Here is a 23,270-nt window from a genome sequence, read left to right as displayed (position 1 = left end):
CTTGGCAGATTGTATCTTTTATCAATAAAATTGCCCACAGAAGTGCTCCATCTGAGGCATGTGAATGGTATTTTGTCTCATACTGCCTTTTTGTCTGATACTTCCTTCTTCTTTGCAAGTATTTGCATTCTGTAACGTTTTTACATTCTTTTTTACATTCTGTAACTTTTACATTCTTTTTTGACCTGTCATTTTGTTTTAGGTCATGCCTTATAGGTAGCATGTGGTTATTTTTTATTTTAAATAATTTGGGCTTCCCTGGTGGCTCAGTGGTTGAGAATCCGCCTGCCAATGTAGGAGACATGGGTTCAAGCCCTGGTCCGGGAAGATCCCATATGCCGCGGAGCAACTAAGCCCGCGAGCCACAACTCCTGAGCCCGCGTGCCTAGAGCCCATGCTCTGCAACAAGAGAAGCCACTGCAGTGAGAGGCCCACGCACGGCAGCGAAGAGTAGCCCCTGCTCGCCGCAACCAGAGAAAAGCCTGCGTGCAGCAACAAAGACCCAATGCAGCCAAAAATAATAAATAAATAGGTAGGTAGGTAGATAGATAGTTTATTTATAATAGGGAGATTTAACCTATTCACATTTATTGTTATTATTGACATGTTTAATGATTCCTGCCATATGTACTCCGCTTTTTTGTTTCTTCCTTTACCCTCTCCTTCCTGCTTTTTGTTTTATTAATCATCTCCACTGCTTTGGGGTTTATTTTTAGTGGTAAGGAAGTTGTACACCTCTGTTTCTGTTCTTGTGTTCAACCTTAAATGCTAATTTAGCTAGGTATAAGATTTTAAGTTGAAGATAATATTTCTTCAGGACTTTAAAGTTGTTGCTTCATTGTTTTTAAATACCTAACGTTGGTGACAGTATGACCCCAGTTTGGTTCTTTTTTTCTTTGTAGGTAATCTGGGTTTTTTCCACCTAAAAACTTTAAGGATTTTTACTGTGAAATTTCACCATGATATGTCTAAAAATGTGTGTCTTTGTTTTTCAACTCCAGAAATTTTTCTAATATTTTCTTAAAACACTCCTTTTTATGCCTTTCCTTCTAAAATTCAGATAGATATTGGAACTTCAGTATTTATACTCCATATCATCTAACTTTTCCTCCAAATTTCTCACCTCCCTGTCCTCTGTTCTTGTTGCATTCTGGCAGATTTCCTTGGCTCTGCCTTCTTCTTGTTAATTTGCTCCTCTGTTATGCCCATTCTAATATACAATCCATCCATTGAGTTTATTGTAATAAACCTTTTTAATTTTCAAGATGTCTAATTGGTGCTCTTTAGAAGCAGCCTTTTTAAAAATGTCTGTGATAACCTCTCATTCCTCTCATGTTAAATTTTCTGTTTGCTTTGTTTATCCCGCTTTCTCAAATACTAGTTTTTTATTTGAATCAGGTACCTCTCTTTTATGATATTAATTTTCCTTTATGTTAGCAATTCTTGACAGTATGGTCTCTTGGAAGATAGGCAAAGTATGCTTGTCACTTGTCTCTTGGGTGGAGGGGATCCTCACTCCTTCTGAATGATACAGCCCTACTCCAGTCTGACTTCTCTTTCTCTTAGTGGAGTGGGAGGACTGATGAGGTTGCTTCAAGTGCAGTTTTCCAGCAACTAGAATCCACAACTACATAAGAGAGTCCTAGTTGTCTTCTAGTATGAATGTTTTGTGCTGAGGATTTTTACTGTCAAAGTTTTTGGAAGGTGATTAGGCTATTTACAAGTGGAAGATTTCATATTTATCTGTTACTCTGTGTTGTAGTTGGCTCCTTTCATCCTCCCACATCTTATTTTAAAATGAGCATGTTTCTTCTTGACACTAGCTAGCTTAAACTAGCTGTTTTATATTCTGAACTTAAAGTTTCCTACACATCCTTCTTTGCACACTATAAAAAAAATAAAAAACAAGAAAAACAAAAAATTATAGCTACATTCAGACTAAAGGAGAAGGGAAACAAAAGGTAAATGGGGGGGAAAGGTAGCAAAGAAGAATGAAGCAAGAGGAAGGGAGAAAAAAGCAGATACAGAAGGTTGCTATCCCATCGTCTCTTTGTGACTGAGATGCCCTGGGCCCCAAGCAACATAGCCTTCCCTGTAAGTTAGTTGTGGAGGTAGCTACTTCTGCTTTTGCTTTGTCAATGCTTACCTGTTGGAGATAACACGGGTTCTTTCGTAATCACATATTTGTTAAAATTGATGTTGAAAAACAATAAAGTTTGGGGTGAAGATGTGCCATGAAGCTCTTGGACCTAGTAGCTGGAACCTAGATAACTGGATTTGTCTACAAAGATGTTTCCCAAACATTGACTGAAGCTTTTGCAACTGTCCTCAGTGGGTATTAACTACCAAATCATGAAGCATGTGAGATGGCTCCTCTAGGAAGCAGATTCTGAGACAAAGATAGGAGTCCCCCAAATGTATTTGATTAGCAAACAATAGATTTGGGATAACAATTGTAATGAAGATGGCAAAGTGTTTCTAGTATCTCTTCTACACTGTTGACAAACAGCCTAATAGAAAAACAGCAATACGTGTGAATAAGTGGTTTTCAGAATGAAAAAGTCCAGTGGCCAATAAACAAACATGAACAGATTTTCAAATTCACTGATAGTGAGGAAAATGTGAATTACAATAATATGTGAACTAGAATTATGTTACACTGGGGTTTTTCAGCCTAGGCACTGTTGACATTTTGGATCAAGGTGGTGGTGTGCAGGTGTTGTCCTGTGCATTGTAGAATGTTAGCAGCATTCCTGGTTTCTACCTACTAGATACCAGTCGTGCCTCCTCCTGACCCCTAGCTGTGATAATCAGAATGTCTCCAGACATTGTGAAAGGTACCCTAGAGGGAAAATCATCCCTGATTGAGAACCACTGTTTTATACTCATTAGACTGGCAAAAATTAAACACAGCTATCATATCTCTTGCTGGCAGGAATGGCAGAAAAGTGGTACTTTCAAGCACTACAGCCTTTTCTTGGGAGAAGTCTGAGTGTTTTTCAAGTTAAAAATATATAAACCTTTTGGCTAAGCAATCCTGTTACTAAGACTCTATCCCATGACGATATTTATATGAGTGACTTGCATTGTGAACAGCCATTCTGCCCTCCCATGTTTTCTTCAGTGTTGTCATTTAATCACTGTGATCCAAATCTATTACTGAGTATTGATAACTTTTTCATGATTGTTTCCTCATATTTCAGAACTCTCTTGATAGAGCCCAAGCAGCCAAGAACAAAGGCAACAAATATTTTAAAGCAGGAAAATATGAACAGGCTATTCAGTGCTATACTGAGGCCATCAGTTTGTGCCCTACAGAGAAGAATGTTGACCTTTCCACGTTTTATCAAAACAGAGCTGCTGCCTTTGAGCAGTTGGTATGTATCCTAGGTTGGTTTTTCTGTTCGTTTTGTTTCTCTTTATTTGCATAATGTTTCAGTTAATGCCACTCAAATCTAATAAACTTTTAGAAGTTGTTTTGAAATTACAGGATTTTTGTTTGGTTTTTATATCCTTTAATTACATAGATTTTTAAGAACAAATTTTAGCTCTTCGTGAGAGGCTGCGCGCCGTACCACTGCCTCGAGGCGCGGGGTCTCGTGGGCCCCGCTCCCGCCCTCCGCTCGCCTGGCCCGGACCGGAAGCGGCGTCGCACGGCCTGGGCCTGGCGCGGGGGGCGGGCACCGGGGCCCAGTCGGACATGGGCAAGAAGCACAAGAAGCACAAGTCGGACAAACAGCTCTACGAGGAGTATGTAGAGAAGCCCTTGAAGCTGGTCCTCAAAGTGGGAGGGAACAAAATCACGGAGCTCTCCACGGGCAGCTCCGGGCATGACTCCAGCCTCTTAGAAGACAAAAACGATCGTTACAAACACAAGGACCGAAAGCGGAAAAAGAGAAAGAAAAGAGAGAAGCAGGTTCCAGGGGAGGAAAAGGGGAGAAAATGGCGACGAATAAAGGAAGATAAAAAGAAGCGAGATCGGGACGGCATGGACAATGAGGCAGAAAAAGACCTCCAGCGTCTGACCCCCGTAGGATCAGACTTGCCTCCTGAGAAGCCTCTTGCAAGCTCTTTAGCCAAACAAGAAGTAGAACAGACACCCCTTCAAGAAGCTTTGAATCAACTGATGAGACGACTGCAGAGGAAAGACCCAAGTGCTTTCTTTTCATTTCCTGTGACTGATTTTATTGCTTCCAGCTACTCCATGATCATTAAACACCCAATGGATTTTAGTACCATGAAAGAAAAGATCAAGAACAATGATTACCAGTCCATAGAAGAACTAAAGGATAACTTCAAACTAATGTGTACTAATGCTATGATTTACAACAAACCAGAGACCATTTATTATAAAGCTGCAAAGAAGCTATTGCACTCAGGGATGAAAATTATTAGCCAGGAGAGAATTCAGAGCCTGAAGCAGGGCATAGACTTCATGGCAGACTTGCAAAAAAGTCGAAAGCAGAAAGATAGACACCTTGCAGAGTGGGGAGGACAGCGGCTGCTGGCCAAGAGAGAGGGAAGACTCTGGAGACACTGAGGCACAAGGCTTCAAGAGTCCCAATAAGGAAAATAAAAAGTAAAGAATCTTTGGGATATTAAGGTTAAGCTGTCTTTTTCACACCAGTATCGGGAGAAAATACTGATTGGGGGCCTGCCTTGGGTCCATGGTTGGTTGGGTTTTGTCCTGAAAGTCCATTTTGATGATTTGATACCCCTCTTCTCATGCAAAGCATTATATGGAATTGTCCAAACACAGTTCAGAAAATAGTTCTGAATGTCTATTCTGTATGAAAGTAGTTTTAAAACCAGTAAATTACCTTTAGGGACTCATAAAAAAATAAATAAATAAAAGAACAAATTTTAGTTTTGCTCATCACACACACAATCCAAAGTTGTATATATCAGATTTTATGAAATTAGATAATACAGAAAGTTAAAGTTTCTGGTGACCCCATCCTCCTCAACAGTTTGAGTTTATTTCTTCAACTTTTGTCCGCATATATGTAATAGTAGCATATGTGGGGGGAAAAAGACCAAAAGATGAATTCCTGTTACATTGTTTGCAGCATATTTTTTCAGTTGCCACTGTATCTTGTACAGCTTCTCATAGCACACACAGATCTATTTCATTCTTTTTAAAGGCTATATGTAGTAGCTGTTACATGGTTGTAACATCTCCCTGTTGACGAACATTTGAATCACTTCCTATTTTCCCTATTGCATTCAGTGTTGCAGTAAATATTTTTGTAAGTATTTTTTTGCATACTTTTGGGGGAATAAAATTCTAGAAATGGAAATAAGATAGTATCAATACCTATTATAGTAATATATGAACATGTTTGTTTTCCAGTATCTCACTGACTGTGTATTATCAGTCTTAATAATATTTGCCACTCTGGTAGGAGAAAAATTCTCTCTCATTGTTTTAGTTTGCAATTTTTGAGATGTTGGTGAAGTGGACAATCTTTTTCTATGTTTATTCGGTATTTATATTCTCTGCATTTTTTGTTCAACGAAATTTTATTGACTGTTTCGTATATGAAAGGTGTAGTAGGAGCTGGGTCTATAAAAGCAAACAATTATGCATAGAACTCAAGGATCGCAAAACAACTTAAATGACATTTTGATAAATGCTTTGATTCTATAATAGACGAATGAGTGGGGTTGGTGCGTAAAACAGTGCAGAATAGAGTGTTACAAATGGAGGAACAGTGTATGTAATTGCTCTGAGGTAGGCAGGAGTTTGCCATGATTAAAGAAGTATGTATAAAGGATCCTGGGGTATAGAGAGATGAAACTGGAAAGGTAGCAGAGGCCAGATCAGGCAAAGCCTTGCAATGGTAAGAAGGTTGGATTTGATTCTGAGTGTAACGGGAAATATTTAAGGGTTTTAAATAGGGCAGGAACATCGTCTAAAATTGTTCTCACTGTTCTGTCAAGAATATATTGGAGGGAGGCAAGAGTGGAGGCAGGGAGACTAAGGAAGGATGTTGCTGTAGTTGCCTAAGTGGGACATGAAGGAAAGCTGAAGACCAACAGAATTTGCTGTTGTATTGGATGTGAAGCGTGAGAAGCAGGAGTTTTAATAATGGTGGATTGAGGAAGGAGTGAGTCAGCTGACAGTTGAATTGAGAAATGTCTCTATTTTAGGAGTGTGGTTTGGGTTAAAGAGATAAAGTTTGGAGTCATCTAATTTTAGATGTTATATACTATGAGGACAATAGATGTGATCACCTAAGAGAGAGAAAGGATGAGTCCTTGAGCATTCCAGCATGTAAAAATCAGATAGAAGGGGAGAAGTCAGCTACAGAAATTGGGGAGGAGCAGCCGGTGAGGTAAATGGAAATCAAGTAGAGTGGCGACTCCTTGGAGGTTTGGCAATAAACAGGAGCTAAGAAATGGGGTAATAACTGCAGGGAATTACAGAATCAAAGGAGTGTTTTTAAAAGGTGGAAAATACTAAAGCAAGTGTTTTTATGCTAATAGGAATGATTCAGTAGAGAAGCAGATTGGTGCAGAGGCAGGATAGCTAACAGTGAAGTCCTTGAAGTGGAGAGAATGTGGATCCATACCACAAGTGGAAGGTTGGCCTTTGGTGAAGAGGGGTGTTTCCTCAGTTTTAACAGGAGGGAAGGAGGAGATGATATCACATAGATGCAGGTAGGTTGTAGATTTGGTGGTAGAAAGATGGCTTAAATATGTCTTTTACCTATTTTTAAAAATTAGGTTGCTAATCTTTATTACAATTATTTATATGAGCTGTTATAATGTATTGTGGATATTAACTCTTTGTATGAATTGGGAATATTTTTTCTGTTGTGGGATTCTTAATACTTGGCCTACTGGGTTTAGAAAACTGATTTCTGTCAAACAGTGCTTCCTTTAGTGTGACTTTTTTTTAATACTTTCATTACAGCAAAAATGGAAAGAGGTGGCACAAGATTGTACAAAGGCTGTTGAACTTAATCCCAAATATGTGAAAGCTCTCTTTAGACGTGCAAAAGCCCACGAGAAGCTAGACAATAAGAAGGAATGTTTAGAAGGTGAGGGTATTTTTGTGTTTATGTATGAAAATTACTAAAGGCTTCATAGTCATTGGGAAATTTATATGAAACTCTGCCTATGAGTAGAGAAATCAATTGTGTTTAAAAGTTTTACTCTTCCCCAATTGAGACTTTGATTTCTAGTTTAAATTGAGATTGCAGATACTTGAGTACTGTCTTGGTTCCCCACTATGGTAAATTAAATGATTTAGAGTTTATATACCACACATTTTAAACTTGGCAATTAATGAGCATCAGTGTAATTTCATGAATAAGAAATCAGAAGAGAGGTTTTAGTGAGCGATAGTGTTTCTAAGATTCTACGTATTTTTCAGTTAATATCCTATATAAATATGAAATAATTTTGAGATGAATCATTAAAGAAAACATTTGTTTTTTGCCCTTGCAATTTTCAGACATTATCTTATACTCAGTTAGAAATTATGTAATTGATACAAAGCAGCAAGTGAATTTGCCATTCTCAGTAAATATTATAAATATTCTTTGGCCTCTAATTGGCCATATCTGTTGCCAAAACTTCAAATTAGGGTATCCGTCACTGGCCTATAAAGTACAGTCTTCTGGGTGATGTAGAGCTAAACCAAAAATGCAATTTCTGCAGTCGAAAAGTACTTTCCACTACATAGATTTGCTTTAAAAGCATCAATAATCAGAAATTTAGCTATAATTTTTTTTTAGATAACATTATTTAAAAGGGAAAAGCTGTTTTATTTATTTATTTTTTAAAATCAGGATTACCAATTGAGAGTGGTTTAGAGAACATTTTAGAAAAACTTGAGGTTTTGTGGTATCATGTACTTTGATGGTGGGTAGAAGGAGTGTTGCTTTGGAAAAGAGACTTCTGAGTTTTGAACCAAACTTTGAAGTTATTAAGCGATAATTGTAGAGAGGAGTTTAAATGGATTTTAGATGGAGAAATGGGATGGGGAATTGACATTGGCACTAGCCAGATTATCAGGGGAACATACAGCAGATTGACTTGTTTGGAGGAGCAAGGATTTGGAATTGTGAGAAATTGAGTTCAAAAAGAGAGAGACAGCCATTGTTCACTACTTTGAATGAAAAGTTGAGAGGTTAAGGAAACATTGATCTTCTAAATTTCAGACCAACTGTGTGTTGAGCTCTAGCATAGCCAGGTTAAAATGGTATTTTGAAGCAGATTTAATTGAGAGCTCTGTGGCAAGATGGCTTTGGAGACGAGGAGTAACCCTGAGGCCTATAAAAAGACCAGACATAAGAGAGCCACATTATGTTGATTTGGCATATACTTAACCGGCCAGAAAAGAATATTCCTGGATTACTTGTTTTATTTGCTATGTACAATGTTGGAGTGATGAGAAACATCACAAATGGTGTAGTATAGTCCCTTTCATTTCACAGGTGAGGAAAGTGAATTCTAGAGAAGTAGAGTGACTTTCTGAGCTTTGAGTTTGGTCGTAAAGTATGTAAAACTAAAGTGTTAAGAATCAGTTTATTGGAAATGATAGCCACATAAAGCTATGCATGTAGTTTGACTTTCTGTGGTAACATTGAATCCATTTGATGCTGCTAATCATGTTTGTGATAATTTCATACTTACTCTTGTTTTCTGCATCATTTCTAGATGTCACTGCTGTGTGTATATTAGAAGGGTTCCAAAATCAGCAAAGCATGCTGTTAGCTGATAAAGTTCTTAAACTTCTTGGAAAAGAGAAAGCCAAAGAAAAATATAAGGTAAGTTAATCTGAATTGGTTAATAGAGGGAGTATACATTGTGAAGGGTCATTTCTAATTTATACTGCTTAAACTTGGGCATGATGGTTACAACTGAAATTAGATCCAGATTATATTTCTTTTTCCTGTAATCTTGGGCTTTTGTGGTTTACTTTTTTAAAATAAGAATGTAAACTATGTCCAGTATTGCACCTGGAGGATATTGAAAGAATTCATGTATATTAGAAGTTGCCAAACAATGGCCTACAGACCAAATCCAGCCTGCCACCTGTTTTTATAAATAATGTGCCAATAGTGTTTTATTGGAACTCAGCCACTCACACATTGTTTTAGATGCTTTTAAGCTACAACAGCAGAGTTGAGTGGTTGTGACAGAGACTGTATAGCACATAAAGCCTAAAATATTTACTATCTGGCCTTTTACAGAAAAAAATTGCCAACTTGTACTCTTTAAAGTTTTTAAAGATATGCTGTATAAATTGGCATTGGTTTTACACAGTTAGTACATGGTTTAATTCAAGAAATATTTATTGAACAGAGGTCCATAATGGGCATTTTAGGAGGGTAGGTACAAAGACATGGTCCTTGCCCTTACAAAGTCCTTAATGAGAGGGACCATTAATAAGTATAAAAGGCATGATATTGGTAAAGTGTCATGGAGGGATATAAGTAGAGGGCTGTGGGAGTACCACAGGTATTACTAAACATAGGTAGAGGTTTTCTGCTAAATTTCATAATATCGAGGCAGTTGTTTCTTTTTTCTTTAATAATAACTTGCTTTTCTCTTAAGTTGATTTAATAATCTGTATTTTTAACTTTACATCTCTGAATATTAGCTGAGTAAAACAGTTAAAACAGGTTTCTTCACTGCAGGACTTTCTTGTGCTAGTATGTGTTGTGAATCTCCAAATACAGCTATACTGGTTCTCAGTCTCTTTAAACTCTGGAACTTATTTCCTTCCCTTCAGCATCTGGTAGAACATGCTGTTTTGAGGAACTAGAACTGGTGCTCCTCAAAATATTTTGCAAAATACCATGTTAGAGTCTCACAAATTGAACTTTGAAGGAACCTCGTTTCCTTGAGTATAATGCTATTGTTGAGTAGTTATACTGGTTGGACTGCAGAGTAGTAAGAAAATACGATAACCTACATTTATATAGGTTCCAGATTAGTTTCCACATATATTTTCTAACCTGTTTGTATTCCACTTTGTAAATTCCACTTTGCAAAATACTTTTCATTTTATTATTTTTATTTTTACAATAACCCTATAAGATAAATAAGGATAGTATTTTTATTGCTATTTTAGAGATGAGAAAACTGAGAATGACGTGTAAGGTCACATAGCTAATAAGTGGCAGAGCTAGAATTTATATCTTGTTCCTTTGATACTTAAGGCCATTACTTATAAAATATTGTTCTCATTTTAAATTTGTAACTCTGAAAGACACGGAAGTGGTAGCTTCATTTCTAAGCTGAAATAGGAAACTACAAGACATTAATGATTTATTCAACTTCAGTAAGGGCTATTTAAATTTCTATTTAAGCTTTTTCCCTGAAGCGGTAGATGATTGCCACTTATATATTCCAACACAGGGTCTTCAGTGAAATACTTAAGTTAGGTGTATTTATCACTTGGTGGTGACCATTTGATTTAAAATGGTAATTAAGACACACTGGGGCTTCCCTGGTGGCGCAGTGGTTGAGAATCTGTCTGCTAATGCAGGGGACACGGGTTCAAGCCCTGGTCTGGGAAGATCCCACATGCCGCGGAGCAGCTAGGCCCGTGAGCCACAACTACTGAGCCTGCGTGTCTGGAGCCTGTGCTCCGCAACAAGAAAGGCCGCGATAGTGAGAGGCCCGCGCACCGCGATGAAGAGTGGCCCCCGCTTGCCACAACTAGAGAAAGCCCGAAAGCCCTCGCACAGAAACGAAGACCCAACACAGTCAAAAGTAAATAAATAAATAAATAAATAAATAAATAAAATTTAAAAAGTAACTGTACCATTTAAAAAAAAAGACACACTGAGTCTCTCCCCAGAGAGAGCACCAAAAAAAGAGTGTGAATTCCTTAGATTTTTCTATTCAGTTTTCTTATTTACCCCACTCTCATCTATCCTAGATTAGATCATATACTTACAAAGCCAGATTCATTTTTTTCCCCTCCTTCAAATACAAAGACATTAAATCTACCAAAATATTAGAAATGGTATTTGTTATACGTACAATTTAGAATACCGTATTTCAACTCTAAAGTCTTCGGGTTGAATTTTGCAAAGGATCCAAAATATGTTATGAGAGCCCTTTGGTGACATTAGTCCCTTTTCCTTCTTCCTTTAAAACTTTATCATCTTAAGTATAATAAGGAGAAACAAAATACTTCTATGATTATGAATCAGGTTGCCATGGGAAAAAGTAATAATTAAAAGAGGAAATGAGATTTCATTCTGGCTTTCAGTGGCACTTACTCCAGTGGAGATCTTCAGATGCAGAATAAGTAGGGGACAAATGAAAGCCCATGGTAGATGGACTTAACATTTTAGCACCTGTGTAAGACATGGTCCTGAGTAGTAAATTGAGATATTAATCTTCTAGGACAGGAAGATAATTTTAACTCAGAAGGAGATAATTTTAACTCAGCAGTTATTTACCTCCTTTGTTGCAGATTTCACCTTCTTTTAGTGAGTGGTTCTAAGAGTTCTTGACATTTTACATCTTTGGAGAGGGGGAAGGTTCTCATTTAAAACCTACTTTGAACAGCTGGGACTGGCAGCATTACCAGTTCCACTGTCTATTGCACTACGGTTTGGAGCCTGATATTCTTCAGTTATCTGAAAATGAGACGCCAGTTTTTACGACAGTGGTTCTCAGTATTCTACAAAAGCATCTGCTTCTTTGGTTAGTGTTTTCTATTTTGATGTGTATAAATATGATTAAATTTCAGAATCGTGAACCTCTGATGCCATCTCCACAGTTTATCAAATCTTACTTCAGTTCTTTCACGGATGATATAATTTCTCAGCCAATGCTTAAAGGAGAGAAGTCTGATGAAGATAAAGACAAGGAAGGGGAGGCTTTAGAAGTAAAAGAAAAGTAAGTGTCTTGAGTATAGTATCTGCTTAATGTTCTGTGTTTTTTTTGGCGGGGGCGTGGTTGTGGGGTTTTTTACTGCCATAGAGCCAAAGTGGAACTCTGAGTTATCTCCAAAAAATCTGTTTATAAATAGATATAAATATAACAAAATTATAATATATAATAATATTATAATAATAAAAATACTTCTCTTCTCACACATGTCTATTACACCCTAAGAGTTACCTCTCTGGTGACTCAAGGTTTTACTGCCAGAAGTCTGCCCTGCTTTTAAGGTCCTACATGATATTCTCAAGAGATATCCTAGTGGAGATCAAGTGGTTGATTATATTTGAACAGGGGCACTAACTTAAAAAATGATTGTGTAGCTCAATATCCAGATGTTTTAGTGCAAGAAAGTTTATAATATATAATTTAATTTTTAGGAGTGCCCAAAAGAGTGACTTTCTTCAAGGTTTTTCCTGCATGCCTAGGAAAATGCCATTCTTTGGGTTTGTGTTTGCTCCTGTAGAGAGCTGAAACCAAAGTATAAGATACTATGTTTACAACTGGAGGTCAAGTGATATAATGTAGTATATAAGCTATCTAGCCTGCTTATCCATTTATATTTATCAATACTTTTATCTTGCTGTTGAGGCTAGCTCTCCTCTCTAAGAGAAGGTACAACATTATTACCAACATGACATTTTCTAATGAGTTTGGAAGAAAAGGGAATACTGTTCCCAAAGCAAAGCATAATTTTGCATCTATAGCATATTGGAAGGTTTAAGGAAAAAGATTGCTTTTAAGTTGTATCTCCCAATTTTTCTACCATTATTGGCCACCTTTTAAGGGAGGATACTATGTATAATTGTGCCAAGATGTTCAAGTTTGAGTGAGTTCGTGAGGAATCTCTTTGAGAAGATTGTAGATGGGAAGTAAATGTTTAAGGTGATGCCAATAATTGCCTCTTCTGATTAGGAAATAGTCCTTATCCCAGAAAAACTACAGTGAAGTTAATACCATTATTCTAAAAACTGTCTTGAGAGGTGGCAGGACATAGCTATCTCTCACCAGAACACTAATTGGAATTGGTCCTAAGTTTTTGAATTCTATTTTACTCTGAGTCTTAGCTTCATCATTTTTTGAATGGGGAAGTAATAATTACCTTTGAGGCTTATTGTGAGGTTTAGAGGTCATGTTTGTGAGTATCTAGCACTTAGGTTCTCAATAAATAGGAACCGTTATTACTTCCAATCTGATTTAATAATTATTTTGTCTTACCCTGGTGACCTGAGGAATAAAACTAGAGTGCAGGGAATATTAGAATGTAATTATAGGAAAGGTTAGCACAGAGTTTGTAAGACTTTGACTGACATAACTTTTAGGTCACTTGCCAGTTTTCTCTATTCAGAATATGTAGCAAATGAAATAAGAAAATGTAATTTACAGTGCCCCTTAAAGGACATATAGTATAAATTCCTTTTCAGTTCAAAAAATTCCTTCTACAAGCCTTCTCAATAAAAGTCATCATCTTAAAAGAGTGATGATATTGTGGTCACTGCTTTTTAAAAAGTAGGGGAAGGTGTTTTCTTTAAGTACTATTTGATGGAAGAGTCTGCTTCTTTGATATTTCCACCTATTCATTCTAGGTCTGTTCTTTTAGGTGAAACAGCACAACTTCTGGATGAGAGCCTTTTATCAATAGACATTTCCCTGCCTCCAGTTCTTGCTCCCTTACAGTCCATTTCCCACAACACAGCCAGAGTGATCTTTACAAAGTACAACTCAGGTCACACCTCTTCCCTTGGGTTCTGTGACCCTAAACTCACTTGATAACTTTCTATTTCTCTGTTCTTTCTGTTAGTCATAAAATAACTGTTGCGTGCCATCAATGCGCCACAGATAAGAAGGTGAATAAGACAGGATCATTTTCTATGTTGCAGATCAGTCTGTCATTAGCTCATCTTTTCATGTGTCTAAATGTTGAAGCCTGGGCAATAACCCTAGGTTTCTGCCATTTTCTGTGTTGTTTCCTTTTTTAAAACTCTTTCTTCAAGGCAGCAAGAAAATCCCAGTCTGCATCAAAAATCCTAATCTGTTACACACACTGCCCCGCATACCACCACCCACACTCCAGTCTCACATTGACTGGCTAACTTGTTTAAGGGGAGGAGGACAGTTGTTTAAGTCAGGTATACTAAACGTGGCAAGTTTTAGCATTTGATGCTTTTTTAGTAATTTTTTATGTTCATTTTATTAGTAATAAATAGTAATTTCCTGTGCTTATTTTATTTTCAGCTCTGGATACTTAAAGGCCAAACAGTATATGGAGGAAGAAAACTATGATAAAATCATAAGTGAATGCTCAAAAGAAATAGATGCCCAAGGCAAATACATGGCAGAAGCATTATTACTACGAGCTACTTTCTACTTGCTTATTGGTAATGCCAACGCAGCCAAACCAGATTTAGATAAGGTCATCAGCTTGAAAGAAGCTAATGTGAAGGTACATTTAAAACTCTGTATGTGTGCATGTGAAAAAATTAATAATAAATAAAAATAAGACCTTTAGGTATGTTTTGCCAAAGTTTTGGCATTTCAGTTGCCATTCTCCAAAAGATTATTTTTTGTTTTGGAAGGGACTACGCCTAATGATGATTGAGTTGGTGCAGTGAAACTGAATCATAAATGTCAGTGATAGATATCTTTAACTAGGAAAGGACCTTTTTTTTTCCCCTATAATATGTGGTAGCTTCAGCTTCCCCGTATAGCTTCTGCTTACTGTATTGGACTATATTTGGGTAGGGGTAAAGGTGATGTAGCAGTGCTATAGGTAGTATTGTAAATAACATGCAATATGTAGTACAGGGTTATAAAATGCATTTAATAAAAAATAAACACATTTAATATATTCTGAAAGATTTTATTTACATGAGGAAAAAACAAGATCTAAAAATATAATATAGAAATATACTGAAATATACCAAAAGTTTTTGCAGTTGTGTGGTTGGAACAGCTTTTCGTTTTCTAAGTGTTCTTGTGTGTATGTAGTCATTTTTATAATTAAGATTCGGTGGGGGGGGGGGGCTGTCGAATATGAGCCTTCTACTCAGTGTAACAAGAATAGCGGTTAGCTGCCAAAGTGCTGTACTCCTTATTAGATGGTTAACATCTCTTTTTCCTCATTGAATTAAGTGAACTCTGGCTTTATTCACCTCCAAATGAAAAGTATGTGTTAAAAGTCCTTCTCAAAATAGATTTTCAAGTTGAAGATACCCTAGTAATAATTAATTTTATTTCCTGCTGATTTTCCTGATGATTACAAATATGTTCTGTTATGTGTTTTTGTTATTGTTGTGAGGGCATTCTTATTTGTTTCATTGAGGAAGACATTTGTATGTACTTTTGCCTTGAAAAAGATTTTAGAGAAGAACCCTATTTCTTATTTCATGATCATGATTTTTTGTTTTAATGGCAAGTGATGATGCCTGTCATATGCTATGTACAAAAATGAGCTCAGAACGGATCAGAGACCTGAATGTTAAGAGCCAAAACTATAAAACTCTTAGAAGAAAACATACGAGGAAATCTTCAATACTTTAGATTAAGCTGTGGTTCCTTAGGCATGACACCAAAAGCACAAGTGACCAAAAAAAGGGAAAACACATTCCACAGGATGGGAGAAAATATTCACAAGTCATATATCTGATAAGGGGCTTGTATCCAGAATATATTAAAGAAGTTTTCTTACAACTCAACAATAAAAAGATAGCCTAATTTAAAACCAGGAAAGGATCTGAATAGACATTTTCCCAAAGAATATGTACAAATAGCCAATAAGGACAAGAAAAGCTGCTTAGCATCATTGGCCCTTAGGGAAATGCAAATCAAAATCACAACGAGGTATCACTTTATACCCACTAGGATGGCTGTAATCAGAAATTTGGACAATTAAAAGTATTAGTATAGATATGGAGAAGTTGGAACTCTCATACATTGCTGGTAGGAATATAAAATGGTAAAATCCCTTTGGAAATTAGTTGGGGTTGGGAAGTTCCTCAAAATGTTAAACATAGAGTTACCATGTGACCCAGTAGTTCCTCTCCTAGGTACTATACCCACGAGAATTGAATTCATATGTCAACACAGAAACTTGTACATGAATGTTCATAGCAGCATTATTCATAAGAGCCAAAAAGTGGAAGCCTTCTTGGGCTTCCCTGGTGGCGCAGTGGTTGAGAGTCCGCCTGCCGATGCAGGGGACATGGGTTCGTGCCCCGGTCCGGGAATATCCCACATACCACGGAGCGGCTGGGCCCGTGAGCCATGGCCACTGAGCCTGCGCGTCCGGAGTCTGTGCTCTGCAACAGGAGAGGTCACAACAGTGAGAGGCCCGTGTACCGCAAAAAAAAAAAAAAAAAAAGTGGAAGCAACTCAAATGTCCATCAGCTGGGGAACAGATAAATAAAATGTGATATATCTATACAATGGAATATTATTTAACCATTAAAAAAGAATGAGCTGGGATGAAGTGAGAGAGTAGCACTGACATATATACACCACCAAATGTAAAATGGATGGCTAGTGGGAAGCTGCACAGGGAGATCAGCTCCAATGCTTTGTGATGACCTAGAGGGGTGGGGTGGGGTGGGGAGGGTGGGAGGGAGGCTCAAGAGGGAGGGGATATGGGGGTATATGTATACATATAGCTGGTTCACTTTGTTATACAGCAGAAACTAACACACCATTGTAAAGCAATTATACTCCAATAAAGATATTTTAAAAAAGAAAAGAATGAAGTACTGATACATGTTACAACATAGACAAACCTTGAAAACATGCTATGTGAAAGAAGCCAGTCACAAAAAGACTGCATTATGTACAATTCCAGTTTGTATGAAATGTCTGGAATATACACATCCATAGAAAGAGAAAAAAAGACTGATGGTTTCTGGGGACTGAGAATTAGGCAGGAAATAGGGAATGCCTGCTAATGTGTATGAGATTTCCTTCGGGAGTGATGAAAACGTTCTAGAATTAGTGGTGACAGTTGCACAACTCTGAATATACTAAAAATGACTGGCTTATATACTTTTAAAGGGTGAGCTTTATGGTACGTGAATTACATCTCAATACAGCTGTTATTTTAAAAAAACTAAATTAGAATAAAAGTAGTAATGATGAATCTTTCCTCATTTGGGGTATATAGCTTCGAGCAAATGCTCTCATCAAAAGAGGCAGCATGTATATGCAACAGCAGCAGCCTTTGCTGTCTACTCAGGATTTTAACATGGCTGCCGACATCGATCCTCAGAATGCAGATGTTTATCACCACCGAGGACAGGTAAATTAATTTTCTTAAAAAGTTCTGATCTTTGAATTGAGGAATTTGATACCATTTTGAGAATGTCTTTAAAGTTTTCTTGCATCACTTGTGATAGCTGTGAACAAAGTATCAGAGTGGTTTACAGTTTGGGTTGGCATTTATTTAGTCCCATCTTGAACATTTGTCCTGATATTTACTTGCAAAAAAAAAGGAAGAGGAAGGCTATAAATGTTGGCTTTTGCATATCAGGTTTGTTTTTCAGGTGTTTCTGCTTCATAGGTTTTCAACATTAAAAACATGTAAAACATGTTTCAACATTAAAACATTAAAAACATGTAGTGACAAAGAAAGAAAATGTAATGAGCATTTTGAGTTAATGCTAGAATCAACAGAATGATTTTTGTGGGCTTCTTGCTGTAAGGAAATATTAGCCTGAATTATCCAGACAGTATCAAAAAAATACCTTCTGAATGGAGTTTTATAACATGCACATTTGTTTTTTAGTAAAAATATATAGTGAAGAAAACAGTTCCCAATTTCAGCCTCATCTGGAGAAAACACGGCTTTATAAATCTGCTTGTGTGACGTGGCTGCTTGGAATGCATTAGAGTAGAAAGTATGGGCTAATCCATATAATAACAGAAAAGTCAGGTTCTTTCTAATGGAGAATTTTATCTCATATTTCTGTCTGAAGGGTCTTAAGAAGTGTTGAGATAACCTTAAAATTCTTGGTATTTTGATCCTTACTGGTAGTGTCTTTTAAGATTAATTTGAAATGTAATTATCTACTGTCTGATCTACTTTGACGTTTGAAAGTACAGATACTTCATTTTCTAGAAGAAAAATCACTTAAGAGTGATGAAAAATGGTAGGTTTATAGTGCTTTTTAAAAAAATTGGACACTGGTTTTAAGTTTTAGAATCTTTCCTTTAAAATTATAAGATTTTCTAGTTCACTATTTCTAGAAAGTAATTCTATATTGAATAATTTCATGCATAGCATTATGCAGAGCTGAACTAAGAGGCACGGTACATATTTAACTGGTGTACTTGTTATTTTGAACTGCGTTTATCTATGTACTTTTTTTCCTTAGCTGAAAATACTGCTTGATCAAGTTGAAGAAGCAGTAGCAGATTTTGATGAATGTATTAGATTAAGACCTGAGTCTGCTCTGGCACAAGCTCAGAAATGTTTTGCATTGGTAGGTTCGACTTTCTTTTGTATTTTCCTAAACATCAGTATTTCCCATTGATAACAAAAATGAGTATTATTGTCTACAAAATCATCTACTGACAGGGAGAAAAAAATGTCAGTTTAGGAAAGTAGAAGTGTGTATTACTTGAGGTTCTGCTCCAGTATTTCTCTGGATGCCTTATTTGGTTCATCTTGATAGATGTTTGTCCCTGATTTTATGCCCCCTAAACAGCACTCTTCTCTCTAATTCTCTACCATAAACCAGTATGAAGAACAAAAGCATTTAGAGGAAATAGTCTGCAATCATGACACCATATAACTCATCTCTCATTTCGCCTTTGTAGAGCTATTAATATTCAGAAACACAAAGTTGAAAATTAGGTAAAATAAGGCCATTTCTAGTGAAATCAGATACTTCAGTTAACCCCATACCCTGAGTCCTAAAAGGATTTTCCTTTTAAAGAAAGAAATTGGGTCACAAACACATTTATATTACAGATTAAAAATGTTATCAGATGAAGCTTTATAATACTTTCATTATGAAGTAATAATAAAAAATAAATAATAAAGTGATAATATATTGAATTTAAAATTCCCCTACTTATGTACAAAGTTAACCTGTTACAAGTTAGTTTGTCGTCTTCTAGAATACTGAACATCTTGAAATTGTTTAGTGGCAATGAAGTCCTAATTGTACATAGCCTTTGGATCCCTGCTCTAGAGATATTCCCGTGGAACCCTTTTAGATGCAGCAAATTATGTAGCAGATTGCCTGCTTCTCTGGAAATACTTATGTAATTTTGTGTGACTTTTATAATATGTTAACATTTCCTGAGTTTTTGAGTTCTTGATTTGACCGGCCTGTTTTGATTTTTTTACACAGTATCGCCAAGCATATACGGGAAACAATTCTTCACAAATCCAAGCAGCTATGAAAGGTTTTGAAGAGGTCATAAAGAAATTTCCAAGGTGTGCTGAAGGCTATGCATTATATGCCCAGGTAAATGTCATTTTTCATATTTTTTCACTTGCCAGATCTTTTTTAAAGAACTGCATTCATATCTTGAATGCTAGCCTGGAAATCAGAAAATAGTGCTTCTCTTGTTGCAGCTTTTGTGGAAGCAGATGGCTTTGTTCCTGCTTTGTTTCTCCTGGTCCCCAGGATGGTCCTGGATCATCTTAAGAGGGCTTCCTATGTTATACAATTTGAAAACCGTGGCCCTAAACTTGTAACATGGGGAAGCTTAAATAGAGCATTTCCCTCATGTTTTCATTTGGATTGGATTTGCGAAATATAATTATCTTAGGAAAATCTACTGTATGCAATTGGTGAGGGAAATGTCCTTGGAAAGGTTTTTCTTCTGTTTGATCACTGTTCTTTTAAATGGTTAGATAGTCTGTAACAGCTCATTTTAATCTCTCCGGTTTGTTTAAAATTCTTGAAGCTTTCCTTGGTTTAGGATCGAAGCTATGGAAAGTAGGATTTAAATTCAGATTATTTTCACTTTTTGGTTTTTTTTTTGGCCGCAGTGGGTCTTCGTTGCTGCACGTGGGCTTTCTCTAGTTGCAGCGAGCAGGGGCTGCTCTTTGTTGCGGTGCGTGGGCTTCTCATTGCAGTGGCTTCTCTTGTTGAGGAGCACAGGCTCTAAGCCTTCAGTAGTTGTGGTGTGTGGGCTCAGTAGTTGTGGTGCACGGGCTTAGTTGCTCTGTGGCATGTGGGATCTTCCAGACTAGGGCTCGAACCTGTGTCTCCTGCATTGGCAGGCAGATTCTTAACCACTGCGCCACCAGGTAAGCCCCACTTTTTAAATTATAGTTTGAAGTCTTTGAAAACTTATTTATTAATTTTAAATTATCCATTTAAATGAAAATGATTAACTTCTTATAGCCACAGTTAAAGAGTTTTTCCTCTAAGTAACTGATCTCTGAATGACTGTTTCTTTCTTACTCTTTAAGGTGAAAGCTGCTTTTGGTATCTCAAAAACCAGCCATCTCAAAACTCTATATATTTTCTCTTATTCTTCTTATTCCAAAGAAATGTTGTTCCCCTCCCTCCTTTATCCCCCCAAACATCACAGAAACAGGAAGCATTTAAAAATGACCGTCTGTATTAGACTCCTACCTCCAGACATTTTTAGGGTTGTTTTGTTTTTAATTTCCTTCATGTTATCTTTAGTCCAGTTATAAGAAAAGTTCCACAGGATAAAACTTTCTTTTTGAGGGTTTATTGAGAGGGACTATAGAAGATTGATTGTGTCGGATCTATTATATAAAGTCCTACCATCACTGCATTATTAAGGGTTGAAATTCTGCAGTATGAAGTACAACCCAGGAATTCTTTTTTTGTTTCTTTGTTTTTAATATATTCTTTTCCATTATAGTTTATCACAGGATATTGAGTATAGTTCCCTGTGCTATACAGTAGGACCTTGTTCTTTATCCATTCTAAATGTAATAGTTTGCATCTACCAACCCCAAACTCCCAGTCTGTCCCTCTCTCTCTCCCACTCCTGCTTGGCAACCACAAGTCTGTTCTCTATGTCTGTGAGTCTGTTTCCTTTTTATAGATAGGTTCATTTGTGCCATATTTTAGGTTCCACATATAAGTGATATCATATGGTATTTGTCTTTCTCTTTCTGACTTTACTTCACTTAGTATGATATTCTCCAGTTGCATCCATGTTGCTGCAAATAGCATTATTTCATTCTTTTTTATGGCTGAGTAGTATTCCATTGTATATATATGTACCACATCTTCTTTATCCATTAATCAGTTGATGGACACCTAGGTTGTTTCCATGTTTTGGCTATTGTGAAGAGTGCTGTTATGAACATAGGGGAACATGCTTTTTTTTTTTAACATCTTTACTGCAGTATAATTGCTTTACAATGTTGTGTTAGTTTCTCCTGTATAACAAAGGGAATCAGCTGTATGCATATGTATATCTCCATATCTCCTCCCCCTTGTGTCTCCCTCCCACCCTCCTTATCCCACCCCTCTAGGTGCTCACAAAGCACCAAGCTGATCTCCCTGTGCTATGTGGCTGCTTCCCACTAGCTATCTGTTTTACATTTGGTAGTGTATATATGTCCATGCTACTTTCTCATTTCATCCCAGCTTACCCTTCCCCCTCCCCGTGTCCTGAAGTCCATTCTCTATGTCTGCATCTTTATTCCTGTCCTGCCCCTAGGTTCATTAGAACCATTTTTTTTTTAGATTCCATATATATGTGTTAGCATATGGTATTTGTTTTTCTGACTTACTTTACTCTGTATGACAGACTCTAGGTCCATTGACCTCACTACAAATAACTCAATTTCATTTCTTTTTATGGTTGAGTAATATTCCATTGTATATATGTGCCACATCTTCTTATCCATTCATCTGTTGATGGACACTTAGGTTGCTTCTATGTCCTGGCTATTGTAAATAGTGCTGCAGTGAACATTGTGGTACATGACTCTTTTTGAACTATGGTTTTCTAAGGGTATATGCCCAGTAGTGAGATTGCTAAGTCATATGGTAGTGCTGTTTTTAGTTTTTTAAGGAACCTCCATACTGTTCTATAGTGGCTGTATCAATTCACATTCCCACCGACAGTGCAAGAGGGTTCCCTTTTCTCCACACCCTCTCCAGAATTTACTGTTTGTACGTTTTTAGATGATGGCCATTCTGACCAGTGTGAGGTGATACTGCATTGTAGTTTTGATTTGCATTTCTCTGATGACTAGTGATGTTGAGCATCTTTTCACGTGTTTTTTGGCAATCTGTATATCTTGTTTGGAGAAATGTCTGTTTAGGTCTTCTGCCCATTTTTGGATTGGGTTCTTTGTTTTTTTGATATTGAGCTGCATGTGCTGCTTGTATATTTTGGATATTAATCCTTTGTCAGTTGCTTTGTTTGCAAATATTTTCTCCCATTATGAGGGTTGTCTTTTCGTCTTGTTTATGGTTTCCTTTGCTGTGCAAAAGCTTTGAAGTTTCATTAGGTCCCATTTGCTTATTTTTGTTTTTATTTCCATTTCTCTAGGAGGTGGGTCAAAAAGGATCTTGCTATGATTTATGTCATAGAGTCTTCTGCCTATATTTTCCTCTAAGAGTTTGATAGTGTCTGGCCTTACATTTAGGTCTTTAATCCATTTTGAGTTTATTTTTGTGTATGGTGTTAGGAAGTGTTCTAATTTCATTCTCCTACATGTAGCTGTCCATTTTTCCGAGCACCACTTATTGAAGAGGCTGTCTTTTCTCCATTGTATAATCTTGCCTCCTTTACCAAAGATAAGGTGACCATATGTACATGGGTTTATCTCTGGGCTTTCTATCCTGTTCCATTGATCTATATCTCTGTTTTTGTGCCAGTACCATACTGTCTTGATTACTGTAGCTTTGTAGTATAGTCTGAAGTCCAGGAGCCTGATTCTGATTCCTCCAGCTCCGTTTTTCTTTCTCGCTCTTGCTTTGGCTATTTGGGGTCTTTTGTGTTTCCATACAAATTGTAAAATTGTTTGTTCTAGTTCTGTGAAAAATGCCAGTGGTAGTTTGATATGAACTGCATTGAATCTTTAGATTGCTTTTGGGTAGTATAGTCATTTTCACAATGTTGATTCTTCCAATCCAAGAACATAGTATATCTCTCCATCTGTTTGTATCGTCTTTAATTTCTTTCATCAGTGTCTTATAGTTTTCTGCATACAGGTCTTTTGTCTCCTTAGGTAGGTTTATTCCTGGGTATTTTATTCTTTTTGTTGCAGTGGTAAATGGGAGTGTTTCTTTAATATCTCTTTCAGATTTTTCATCCTTAGTGTATAGAAATACAAGAGATTTCTGTGCACTAATTTTGTATCCTGCTACTCTACCGTATTGATTGATTAGCTCTAGTAGTTTTCTGGTAGC

The 23,270-nt window shown here is 36.8% G+C and overlaps 2 protein-coding genes across 9 annotated transcripts in view; both read left to right on the top strand.

Annotated features, from left to right (window-relative positions):
* TOMM70 (translocase of outer mitochondrial membrane 70) overlaps positions 1 to 23,270 on the top strand; it is a 54,635-nt gene that overhangs the window by 10,837 nt on the left and 20,528 nt on the right. For all 8 annotated transcript variants that reach the window (XR_009519240.1, XR_009519241.1, XR_009519236.1 and 5 more), the window contains exons 2-9: positions 3,204 to 3,377; positions 6,920 to 7,046; positions 8,671 to 8,780; positions 11,726 to 11,874; positions 14,155 to 14,362; positions 17,066 to 17,200; positions 18,276 to 18,383; positions 19,260 to 19,376. Coding sequence is in view for 1 of the 8 variants with exons in the window: in XM_060010545.1 (XP_059866528.1) it covers positions 3,204 to 3,377; positions 6,920 to 7,046; positions 8,671 to 8,780; positions 11,726 to 11,874; positions 14,155 to 14,362; positions 17,066 to 17,200; positions 18,276 to 18,383; positions 19,260 to 19,376 (1,128 nt within the window). In the remaining 7 variants the exon portion in view is untranslated. The remainder of the gene's footprint in view (positions 1 to 3,203; positions 3,378 to 6,919; positions 7,047 to 8,670; positions 8,781 to 11,725; positions 11,875 to 14,154; positions 14,363 to 17,065; positions 17,201 to 18,275; positions 18,384 to 19,259; positions 19,377 to 23,270) is intronic.
* LOC132424039 (bromodomain-containing protein 7-like) lies at positions 3,424 to 5,307 on the top strand. The gene has a single exon (XM_060009856.1). It carries the CDS (start codon positions 3,701 to 3,703, stop codon positions 4,538 to 4,540), a length of 840 nt encoding a protein of 279 aa, XP_059865839.1. The 5' UTR covers positions 3,424 to 3,700; the 3' UTR covers positions 4,541 to 5,307.

This window comes from Delphinus delphis, chromosome 4 (genome assembly GCF_949987515.2).
Source record: "Delphinus delphis chromosome 4, mDelDel1.2, whole genome shotgun sequence".
In the NCBI taxonomy this organism is placed as follows: Eukaryota; Metazoa; Chordata; class Mammalia; order Artiodactyla; family Delphinidae; genus Delphinus; species Delphinus delphis.
This window is presented reverse-complemented; position numbering and strand designations above follow the sequence as displayed.

Bases quoted from the DNA above. Each gene is read 5' to 3' on its own strand.
- LOC132424039 (XM_060009856.1), top strand. From the start codon at position 3,701: ATGGGCAAGAAGCACAAGAAGCACAAGTCGGACAAACAGCTCTACGAG.